The following is a 12,212-nucleotide window of genomic DNA, read 5'->3' on the forward strand; positions in this document are numbered from 1 at the left end:
GTCCTGACGGAGGAGGGCTCAGGGAGGCATTGCTGACCGTCTGCTGTAGCTCCTGCATCCCTCTCCCTGCTCACTGCTGGCCTTTCCCTTCCTGGCAGGCGGCTCCTGCAGCTGCGCTGGCTCCTGCACCTGCAAGGCCTGCAGATGCACGTCCTGCAAGAAGAGTGAGTGTGCGGGGCCTTCTCTGGGAATGCGGGGTGTGGGCTGAGTGCGAGGAGGGAGCCCAGAGCTCAGCAGGCAGGAGCAGGAGAGAGACCAAACTTCCCGGCACCCTCCTCACCAGAAAGGGATTCCCAATCAGAGCTGGAATCGCCTTCGACGTGACCGAGACCCAGGCGCGCACTAGAGAACAGGGAGACTGAGGCCCAGACGGGTCACCAACAAACAACCTCAGACCTGTCACTAGAACTAGTCCTCCTGCCTCCTGAGGCCCGCTTCTGAATCCTCCCAGGGACTGAAGCACTGTAGGGACATGAGCGAGTGACCCTGTGTGGCTTCTCGGACCTGGTGCAGCCCCTTCCTGTCGAAGCAACCCAGAGCTTCCCTATCCCGAGCGGGAGCTACTCTGTGAGGGGTTTGCCTCCACTTTGATCCTGAGGACGTGGCTCACATCACTGGTGGTGCTGGGGGCCGGCTTTCTCTTGCCCCAGAGGCCCTGCTCACTGTCTGTCCAAGGCGCTGTGCCCTGTCCTGGGCACAGATGGGGCAGGCAACCTGAACCTAGTGCCTGAGAGCAATTATCTCAGGACAGAGGACACCATCGTAAACTCAGGGTCTGGGCCTGAGGGCGGCTGGGGCCAGGCCTGGTGTTGGGAAGGGTGGTTGTGGACAACGCGTGGTCCGACTGCACGCTGCCCTTGCCTCCCCAGGCTGCTGCTCCTGCTGCCCCGTGGGCTGCGCCAAGTGTGCCCAGGGCTGCGTCTGCAAAGGGGCCTCGGACAAGTGCAGCTGCTGTGCCTGATGTCGCGGAGAGCCTGCCCCAGGTGTCAATGGAGGACCACGGGCCGACCTGTGTTTTTATACAACTCTGACTTGATTGCTACATTCCCTTTCCTATGAAATATGTGAGTTGTAATAAAAGCTGTTGACACTCTTCCGACTCGGCTCTTTTTTCTGTGCATTGGGAATAAGGGCTCCTGCCCTACACCAGGGCTGGTGTAGGAGACTGGATGAGAAGTGCAGAGACTTGGGTACTGGAACAAAATGTGAGTCCCTCACAAACTGAGTGCCTAAGACAAGCCACACTCCCTCACTGGGTTCATCTTCCGTAAAATGGAAGAGCATTAGACCAGATGCTCTAAGGGTGTTGAGCAGATACAAGGTCCCCTCCATTCTCATGGCAAGGGTTCGTGGCATGGCAAGGGTTGGTGACTTCTCCATGCCTCATTTCCCATCCTCTGATTTCCCTGGCTAACTTCACGTCCTCATAGATTTTAGGCTTCATAGACTCTAAAGAAGCTGGAATCACACCTCCAGTTACCTGAATCCCTACCTGGAAGTCTCAAACTCCCTGCACTGAAAGATGTGTGAATTTTCTAGCTGTGGTTTTTATTTTCTAACGTCACAAACCTAAACTTTGGTAAAATAAAATTAAGTGAACTACTAAGAAAAATTTCAAAGGACACAAAATACAAAACCCAATTGTTGATTCAATAAATTTGAATAAATGTATGAGGATCAGAGTAGTACAGGAAAAATTTAAAAAGTAAAAACATGTTTGTTCACCTGAAACTAACACAATATTGTAAATCAGCTACACTTCAATTATTAAAAAAAAAACCATGAGTTCATCAAAGGAGTATGTTGAACACGGAAAACACTTTCAAACGCCCCACTGTGTGGATCACCCACACCTGAAGTAGCTCTTCCCACCATCCCCACAGGGAACATCCGTCTCGGCTGGCCCAGTGCCAGTGAGAGGACACCTGCTACCCCTGAGAGCTCCCTGTGGTGAGTTGGCTCTGAATCTTTGGAAGTTCCTTTAGGTCAGGCTGAACGCTGCCTTCAAAATCCAGCCCTTGGCTACTGGAAACCACAAAGTGACTAGGAATTTGTAGGTAATGCCCAGCCACTTCCCAACAAGAGGCAGAGTACCTGGAAATTGGTTCCAGATGAAGGACTTCATGTCTGCCTGTGCAGGGTAGTGTCAGATTCTGCATTTACAACGTGGTGGTGGTATTTACTAGGAAGGAGTGAGGCGCTGAGTGACCTGTAAATAATGGCGAGAGCTGGTCCTCCTGACAACTTCTGGAGGGATTTGCTATTTGATGGAAAGTCAAAGAGAAAGACGAGTCACGTGGCCCAAGTGTCAGGACCACACTCACCCACAGGTGTCCTGTGTGAAGAGGGGATTTCAGGAGCCAGCCTGTGCTGGGTGCGTGGGTGCTGGTGTCAGGCAGTCTTGGTTCACAGACCACAGTGGCCCTTACCAGCCGCGTATCCTAAATGAGTCGCTCGACCTCTCTAAGTCTCCATTTCCTATAAAAAGGAGATGATATCCCTGTGTGGTATTGAGAGTGGCCTAGCTCCTCACTAGGGCTTAATAAACTCTGTCTATTAGGATGCTTCTGTTCACAGTGACTTTACTGGGACACAATCTTGCTGAATTCCAACAAGCTCTTGGGGAAAGGCTCATGGTTTTGCAAGCATCACTCCAGGCTGGAGGTTAAGGTTTGATTGCAAATTTACTGATCCACTGGCAGGGGGAGTGTGGATGCCCTGCAATAGCCCCCCCCCCCCCAGGATAAAATGCTGCCACACCATTTGGAGAAACACAAAATCAATGCCCACCCTTCCTATCACTTGATCTATATTGAACCAGTAACACAGTGAACCTGCAGGGGCTGGAATGATTGCGCCAGCTACCCAGAGTTTCAGCAACCTGCCTAAGGGCACACAGATCATATTCAGAGGTCTGAAGCTATAGCAAGGCTGTCTCACCTCCTTGCCAAAGGTCGCTGATTAGGAGGTCACTGAAGGCTGAGTCCTGCCTATCATTACTCAGAGCTGGAAGTGTCCTTTCAGACAGTCTAGTTGTGCTTCTGGCTGCAGAGATGGGAGACTAAAGTCCAGAGAGGTCACAGAGCTATGCAGAGGGATGTGACTGCCTGCTCAGTGCCCTTCCCACTGCTGAATACTGAAAGGGAAATAACCACTTGTCATGCTTTGCTATTTAATGCCAGGTCTGCCCATCACTTACAATGATCCCTTCCACGGGGTGGGATCTCATCCTTTGGGAACCTCCATCCTGGTGCAGGGTGGACTGGCTAGGATCAGGAAATCCCCTGCCAAGTTTAGGCCAGGAGCACAGGGACAAGTGTGCCCATCCATCCATTCAGTAGTGCAGAAAAGAAGGAAGGATGGGAGGCAGAGGCCTGAGTTGGTCGCGGTGCTCTTACGGAGAAACGTTAGAGAAACGCTGCCTAAGGACCATCGTGGGGACCAGGACAGGAAATGGTGGGGGAAGAGGGAGTCGGAGGATTGGTGGTGAAGGTCACATCCACCGCCGCTCTCTGCACACAACTCCCAGGATCCAGCCATGCCTGGGACGGGAGCGCGAGACTAGGGTTGCACACGGGCTCCGGAAAGGGGGAACCTGAAGACAACAGCGCGGGGGCCGGTGGTGGGGAAGACAGCGAGGATACAGAGGCTGGCTTGCTGGAAAATCCCGGAACAAGGTGGCTGCCGCCCTCGGGAAAATCGGGAGGGGCGGACAGGGAGGCTAGGACACCGCGCACCTCCTGGCAAACAGTCCCTACCGGCGAGCAGGCACCAAATACGGCTCTCCGTGCGCAGAGCGGACCCACGTACACTGGGAGAATCCTGTCTCGGCCCCAGGGGTTGCTCACGGCCGGGCCCCCGGCGCTGCGGGCGGGGCGGGCGCAGATCCGCGGGGCGGGCGCAGATCCGCGGGGCGGGTGCAAGGAGGGGGTGGGACCTCTGCGCCCGGGCCGCCTCCTCTGGGTACAAACACTGCAAGCAGGCTCCTAGGCTCGACACGCCTCCCACCAGCTCACGGGCCTCTTGGCCGCTTGCTTTCTACCCCCGGCCTCGCCTTGGCTCCAAATGGACCCCAACTGCTCCTGCCCCACTGGTAAGGAACCCCTGGCTCTGGGCCTTGGATGCCCGCTTCTCAGCCCAGGACACAGTGTCCCTGGGGTTAGACGAGGAAGAAGTTTCAATTTGAGCACAAGTGGACGGCCACGGTTCACCCAGTGCTTTCTTCCCAGCCAGGGCAGCGACAGCATTTTTTTAATCTATTTTTTGTTTTTTGTTTTTTGGCTGTACCACTCAGCTTGTGGGAGCTTAGTTCCCTGACCGGGGACGGAACCCAGACACTAGGAAGTGAGAGCGCTGTCCCCTAACCACTAGATCGCCAGAGAGTTCCAGCCTCTATTTTTGAATGGGGGGTACAGAGGCTCAAGACTGCCTTTGTTGAGGTCACCCAGCAGGTCACGGAATTGCTAGACCCAGGGTTTGGAGGAGGCCTCGGAGCTGCCAGGACTTGATGGGAGGAGGGGACACTGCCTCTTTGGGGTTCACGCCATGGGCCCTGGCCCCCGGCCCCAGTCAGCCTGGGCTGGGTCTGGAGCCTGGGACCTTCCCTGTGGAGTCCCATCAGGAGGGGACCTACTCTCCTTGGACCAGAAGACACGAGCTGGGGCTTCTCTATCCGCCTGAGTGGACACGAGCTCCCAGGGCCGCGTCCTGACGGAGGAGGAGGGCTCAGGGAGGCATTGCTGACCGTCTGCTGTAGCTCCTGCATCCCTCTCCCTGCTCACTGCTGGCCTTTCCCTTCCTGGCAGGCGGCTCCTGCAGCTGCGCTGGCTCCTGCACCTGCAAGGCCTGCAGATGCACCTCCTGCAAGAAGAGTGAGTGTGCGGGGCCTTCTCTGGCAATGCGGGGTGTGGGCTGAGTGCGAGGAGGGAGCCCAGAGCTCAGCAGGCAGGAGCAGGACAGTGACCAAACTTCCCGGCACCCCCCTCACCAGGAAGGGATTCCCAGTCAGAGCTGGAATCGCCTTCGACATGACCGAGACCCAGGCGCGCACTAGAGAACAGGGAGACTGAGGCCCAGACGGGTCACCAACAAACAACCTCAGACCTGTCACTAGAACTAGTCCTCCTCCCTCCTGAGTCACGCTTCTGAATCCTCCCAGGGACTGAAGCACTGTAGGGACATGAACGAGTGACCCTGTGTGGCTTCTCGGACCTGGTGCAGCCCCTTCCTGTCGAAGCAGCCCAGAGCCTCCCTATCCCGAGCGGGAGCTGCTCTGTGAGGGGTTTGCCTCCATTTTGATCCTGAGGACGTGGCTCACATCACTGGTGGTGCTGGGGGCTGGCTTTGTCTTGTCCCCAGAGGCCCTGCTCAGTGTCTCTCCAAGGCGCTGTGCCCTGTCCCGGGCACAGATGGGGCAGGCAACCTGAACCTAGTGCCTGAGAGCAATTATCTCAGGACAGAGGACACCATCGTAAACTCAGGGTCTGGGCCTGAGGGCGGCTGGGGCCAGGCCTGCTGTTGGGAAGGGTGGTTGCGGACAACGCGTGGTCCGACTGCACGCTGCCCTTGCCTCCCCAGGCTGCTGCTCCTGCTGCCCCGTGGGCTGCGCCAAGTGTGCCCAGGGCTGCGTCTGCAAAGGGGCCTCGGACAAGTGCAGCTGCTGTGCCTGATGTCGCGGAGAGCCTGCCCCGGGTGTCAACAGAGCAACCAGGACAAACCTGCATTTTACCGTTTTTCATACAAGCGGACCTGACGCTACATTTCTTTTCCTGTGATATATGTGAGTTGTAATAAAAGTTGTTGACTTTATTCTGGCTCTGTCTTCCTTTGTCTGTCTTGAACAAAGAGACGCCGTGCCCATCAGGGCTGGCGTGGGGAACTGGACTGGACGTGCAGAGACCTCGGCTCTGGACCAAAGAGTACCCCCCCACCCCCCAAAACACACGCACACGGAGCGTCTTAGCCCCTTAGGTTAAGTTGAGCTTCAGTTTCTCAGCTCCAAATGAAAGCCTCGCCAGATGACATAGGGCACTGGACACACAGAGGACACACTCCCTCTATTCCCCTTACGAGTATGGATTGCAGAGAACGTTGTCCATTTCTCATTTTCCTTCTCTGGGGGCCCCTGCCAAACTCAGTCCTCGGTGATGAGAGCCTGGAAAAGTACCCAGAGGGGATGGAATCCCACACCCCTCTTGTTTGACTTCTACACGGGACTGGCGTCTAAAACACCCTGGAAAGACCTATTTGTATTTTCGGCCACAGTTTTAACCCTGGTCAGTAAAAAGAATCGCTAAGATAAAATGTAAAAGGACACTATATGTGACACCCATTTTTCCCTTCAACACGTCAAATCACCTTCATACGTGGAGGAGCAATTCTGAAAGCTGGACGCTTTCATATGCTGCACTTACATGGAAGGTGTGCCCGAGTCCTGGGAACGCTTCACAGATGCCCCACTGTGCGGACCACACACGCCCGGAGCAGCCCTGCCCCCTGCCTCCCCACAGGGAACATCAGTCTTGGCTTGCCCAGGGCTACTGACAGGACACTCGCCACCCGTGACAGCTCCCTGCAGGGCCTTGGCTCTGAATCTTCGCAAGGTCCTCCCTAGATCAGGCTGACATCTTCCCTTCCCTCAAATGCAGCCCGTGGCTACTTGACACCCCGATAGTGATTTGAATTTGGTGGGAATTTCCCAGCTGTTTCCCTGAGACTTGCTTTCAGAAGAAGGACTTCATGTGTTCCTCTGCAGAGTGATGGTGGTGCTGCAGTGCGGAGGGCCTGGTGCTGTTTATTAGCAAGAAGTGTGTGCTGAGGGAACAGGTAATATAGTTCAGGTGTTGCGCCCCCTGGCGGTCTGGGGAGGGAATTCCTAGTTGATGGGCACTCGGAGAGAAAGAGGAGACACGTGGCTCAGAAGTCAGGAGCAAGATTGCCCACAGGTGCCCTGTGTGAAGGGGGGCATTTCGGGAGCCGGCCCGTTCTGCGTGCGTGGGTGTTGGTGTCAGGCACTCGGGTTCACAGCCAGCATGCCACTTCCTGACCTGGCAAGTCACTGATACTCTCTGAGATTTCATTTCCTCCTTTCGATAAAAAAGATTAATTTCAATGAGGGGGAATAAGCCAGATAGTGGCCTGGCTCCTAGCTCGGGCTTCCCGAACGGTGTCCTTTATGATCGCTCTCTCCACACTGACATTTGTGCACAGAGAATCCTTGAGCTCCCAACAAGCTCCTGGAGAAAGGCTCCCTGGTTTGCAAGCAAGCTCATGGTGAGGGCAGAGGTGGATAGGAACCTTGCTTATCCAGTGCCAGAGGGCGTAGGGATGTTCTCCAACAAGCCCCATGGAACGAGTCACCGCCACAGCATTTGCACAGACTCAGTGAACCTGCAAGGTCTGGAGTGATGGTGCCAATTGCAGAGAGGTTAAGCAACTTACCCAAGGGCACACAGCCTATGCTCAGAGGACTACACCTACACCACAGCTGTCTCACCTCCCGGCCACATGGGGCCGGTTATGACATCACTGGAGGCTGAATCCGGCCTCTCCTTTTTCAGGGCTGCAAGGGTCTTCGGAGACAGTCCAGCTGTGCTCCTGGCTGCAGAGGTGGGAGGCTGAAGCCCACAGAGGTCACAGAGCTGTGCAGAGGGCTCTGACTGCCAGCTCAGGGCTTTCCCACTGCTGCCTCTGTGCCAGGTGTTCAGTGTTCTCACCTTTCATGGGATGACATGGTGTCCGGTTGGGCGGGGGGCTGCAGTCAGCCTGCAGGAGGGCCAGTCCCATCTGTGTCACACATAGCCCTGTGACATAACCTCTCTCTGGCTCAGTCTCCTCTGCTCTAAAGGGCAAAATAACAGTGTCTGGCTCTCGGGATTACAGAATTGAATACATGCAAAGAAGGTCAGAACATACTGGGCACTCAGGGAGTAATCTATCGTACCACCGATTCATTTATTTATCTCTTTATTTATTTGTTATCATTAGCCTAGGAGACATTGTCCTCCTTCCAGACACGCAAGCAAGGATGGTGTGTTTAGCTCTGTGCTCTGGGCCGTCCTCATCAACCCTGTGAGCCTGGCACCAGTTCCCCTGAGAGGGTTATCCTGCCTTCACGCAAAGAGCCGTTGACACTACAGGTAGAAAGCCGTGAGTAACACAGTCGGTGTCCTCCTAACACATACAGAAGGATCCTGCCATTTCTGCTGTCACCTGCATCAGGATTTCCTTACCATTCTCTTTTCAGCGATTTTCCGAAATACGTTATACCAAAAGAAACCTCTTGAGCACTACTGAAGGAGAGAGTCAGAAGGTAGCCACAAAGTCATAAATCCATTCCTATTCTGTCACTCTGGTCGCCCCCAGGATTGAGCTGGACATGGTAGAGACGGGCTGAGGACACAGCTCTGCGCCAAAGGGGAGCTTTCTCACTGACTCCCTCTCTCAGCTGCGAAGCGACAAAAGCACAGAAGCAGGGCACCACTCCCCAGCACCGTGTGCCTGCCTCCGGAGCCTCCTTGTACTGTAGGTACTTTGGCCTTTGGGAAACGGGCTCCTGACTAGGATCTCCCTTCCCGGTTGGTGTGACAGTTCAAAGAGCAAAAGTGATTAACAAGGCTTGGCCTGGACTCCACGGTGAGTAACTGTCGGGACTACTCAAAGGGAACTATCCACTTGTCTCGCTTTGTTATTTAACGCCAGGGCTGCCTATCACCTACAATGACGCCGTCCCTGGGGAGCATCCCATGATTAGGGAACCTCCACCCTGGCGTGGGGTGGACCGGCTACAGTGAGGAGCCCCCCTGGAAAGTTTAGGCAAAGAAGCCCCCGCCGAAATGAGCCATGATCCCTCCAGGAAAGGAAAACACAAGTGAGGAGGACTAGCGGCTGAAGGCAATGTTCACCGCGCTGCCGTTCCAGGAGACGGCACCGGAAACGTGCTTCCAAAGGACCGTGGTGGGGACCGGGGCTGGCAACGCCTGGGGACACATGGGCTGGGCGAAACGGTGGTGAGGGTCACATACGCCTGCCGTCTCTGACACCGCTCCCCGGCTCCAGCCAAGCCAGGGACACGAGCGGGAGGCGGGGGCTGTTCTCAGGCTGCAGGAAACGGCGACCCGCAGGCCGGCGGCGCGGGGCCCGGGGCGGGGAAGACCGGAGGACGCGGGAGCTGGATTCCTGCACAACCCGCCAACAGGGTGGCTGCTCCCGTCGGGCACATTGGGAAGGGGCGGCCAGGGGGCTGGGACACCGCTTACCGCACGGCACCCGGTTCCTCCGCTCCAGCCGGCACCGAAGTGGAATCGTGCGCTCGGCCCCGCCTGTTGCTCACAGCCCGGCCCAGGGCGCTGAGGGCGCTGCGGACGGCGCGGGCGTGGGCGCGGGCGCGGACCCGCGGGGCGCGTGCAAGGCGGGGGCGGGGCCTCTGCGCCCGGGCCGCCTCCTCGGCCTATAACTGAGCCCCCGGGCTCCTCGCTCCCACACGGCCCCCACCGGACCCGTGCAGCCGCTTCGCCCCTTGCTTTGGACCTCGGGCCTCACTTCTCCTCCAGATGGACCCCAAGTGCTCCTGCCCCACTGGTAAGGGAGCCCTGGCTTTGAGCCTTAGGATGCCCCCTTCCCAGGCACAGGACGACAAGGGAGGGTTTTGAGTTTGAGCTCAGGAGGACTCCTGTCACGGGTCCGGGGCTTTCTTGGGAGCCAGGCCCCTGGGAGCAGGTCAGTCTCCCTTTGCCTCTCTGTTAACACTGAGGTCACGGGGGCTCCAGGCTGTCCTGATTGAGGTCACCCAGCTGGTCAGGGGATTGCTAGACCGGGACCCAGTGTTTGGAGGAGGCCTCGGAGCTGCCAGGACTGGATGGGAGGAGGGGACACTGCCTCTTTGGGGTTCAGGCCATGGGCCCTGGCCCCCGGCCCCAGTCACCCTGGGCTGGGTCTGGAGCCTGGGACCTTCCCTGTGGAGTCCCATCAGGAGGGGACCTACTCTCCTTGGACCAGAAGAGACGAGCTGGGGCTTCTCTATCCGCCTGAGTGGACACGAGCTCCCAGGACTGGGTCCTGACGGAGGAGGGCTCAGGGAGGCATTGCTGACCGTCTGCTGTAGCTCCTGCATCCCTCTCCCTGCTCACTGCTGGCCTTTCCCTTCCTGGCAGGCGGCTCCTGCAGCTGCGCTGGCTCCTGCACCTGCAAGGCCTGCAGATGCACGTCCTGCAAGAAGAGTGAGTGTGCGGGGCCTTCTCTGGGAATGCGGGGTGTGGGCTGAGTGCGAGGAGGGAGCCCAGAGCTCAGCAGGCAGGAGCAGGAGAGAGACCAAACTTCCCGGCACCCTCCTCACCAGAAAGGGATTCCCAATCAGAGCTGGAATCGCCTTCGACGTGACCGAGACCCAGGCGCGCACTAGAGAACAGGGAGACTGAGGCCCAGACGGGTCACCAACAAACAACCTCAGACCTGTCACTAGAACTAGTCCTCCTGCCTCCTGAGGCCCGCTTCTGAATCCTCCCAGGGACTGAAGCACTGTAGGGACATGAGCGAGTGACCCTGTGTGGCTTCTCGGACCTGGTGCAGCCCCTTCCTGTCGAAGCAACCCAGAGCTTCCCTATCCCGAGCGGGAGCTACTCTGTGAGGGGTTTGCCTCCACTTTGATCCTGAGGACGTGGCTCACATCACTGGTGGTGCTGGGGGCCGGCTTTCTCTTGCCCCAGAGGCCCTGCTCACTGTCTGTCCAAGGCGCTGTGCCCTGTCCTGGGCACAGATGGGGCAGGCAACCTGAACCTAGTGCCTGAGAGCAATTATCTCAGGACAGAGGACACCATCGTAAACTCAGGGTCTGGGCCTGAGGGCGGCTGGGGCCAGGCCTGGTGTTGGGAAGGGTGGTTGTGGACAACGCGTGGTCCGACTGCACGCTGCCCTTGCCTCCCCAGGCTGCTGCTCCTGCTGCCCCGTGGGCTGCGCCAAGTGTGCCCAGGGCTGCGTCTGCAAAGGGGCCTCGGACAAGTGCAGCTGCTGTGCCTGATGTCGCGGAGAGCCTGCCCCAGGTGTCAATGGAGGACCACGGGCCGACCTGTGTTTTTATACAACTCTGACTTGATTGCTACATTCCCTTTCCTATGAAATATGTGAGTTGTAATAAAAGCTGTTGACACTCTTCCGACTCGGCTCTTTTTTCTGTGCATTGGGAATAAGGGCTCCTGCCCTACACCAGGGCTGGTGTAGGAGACTGGATGAGAAGTGCAGAGACTTGGGTACTGGAACAAAATGTGAGTCCCTCACAAACTGAGTGCCTAAGACAAGCCACACTCCCTCACTGGGTTCATCTTCCGTAAAATGGAAGAGCATTAGACCAGATGCTCTAAGGGTGTTGAGCAGATACAAGGTCCCCTCCATTCTCATGGCAAGGGTTCGTGGCATGGCAAGGGTTGGTGACTTCTCCATGCCTCATTTCCCATCCTCTGATTTCCCTGGCTAACTTCACGTCCTCATAGATTTTAGGCTTCATAGACTCTAAAGAAGCTGGAATCACACCTCCAGTTACCTGAATCCCTACCTGGAAGTCTCAAACTCCCTGCACTGAAAGATGTGTGAATTTTCTAGCTGTGGTTTTTATTTTCTAACGTCACAAACCTAAACTTTGGTAAAATAAAATTAAGTGAACTACTAAGAAAAATTTCAAAGGACACAAAATACAAAACCCAATTGTTGATTCAATAAATTTGAATAAATGTATGAGGATCAGAGTAGTACAGGAAAAATTTAAAAAGTAAAAACATGTTTGTTCACCTGAAACTAACACAATATTGTAAATCAGCTACACTTCAATTATTAAAAAAAAAACCATGAGTTCATCAAAGGAGTATGTTGAACACGGAAAACACTTTCAAACGCCCCACTGTGTGGATCACCCACACCTGAAGTAGCTCTTCCCACCATCCCCACAGGGAACATCCGTCTCGGCTGGCCCAGTGCCAGTGAGAGGACACCTGCTACCCCTGAGAGCTCCCTGTGGTGAGTTGGCTCTGAATCTTTGGAAGTTCCTTTAGGTCAGGCTGAACGCTGCCTTCAAAATCCAGCCCTTGGCTACTGGAAACCACAAAGTGACTAGGAATTTGTAGGTAATGCCCAGCCACTTCCCAACAAGAGGCAGAGTACCTGGAAATTGGTTCCAGATGAAGGACTTCATGTCTGCCTGTGCAGGGTAGTGTCAGATTCTGCAT

The 12,212-nt window shown here is 56.0% G+C and overlaps 1 protein-coding gene across 1 annotated transcript; it reads left to right on the forward strand.

The window, feature by feature from the left end:
• Nucleotides 1–4,065: 4,065 nt before the first annotated feature.
• On the forward strand, nt 4,066–11,014 carry LOC307065899 (metallothionein-1E; the record flags this gene model as incomplete). The annotated part of the gene is made up of 3 exons (XM_079722905.1): nt 4,066–4,093; nt 10,152–10,217; nt 10,923–11,014. 3 exons carry the CDS (start codon nt 4,066–4,068, stop codon nt 11,012–11,014), a joined length of 186 nt encoding a protein of 61 aa, XP_079579031.1.
• Between the last annotated feature and the right edge of the window lie 1,198 nt (nt 11,015–12,212).

This window comes from Hyperoodon ampullatus, assembly GCF_949752795.1.
Source record: "Hyperoodon ampullatus genome assembly, chromosome: 18".
Classification (NCBI taxonomy): Eukaryota; Metazoa; Chordata; class Mammalia; order Artiodactyla; family Ziphiidae; genus Hyperoodon; species Hyperoodon ampullatus.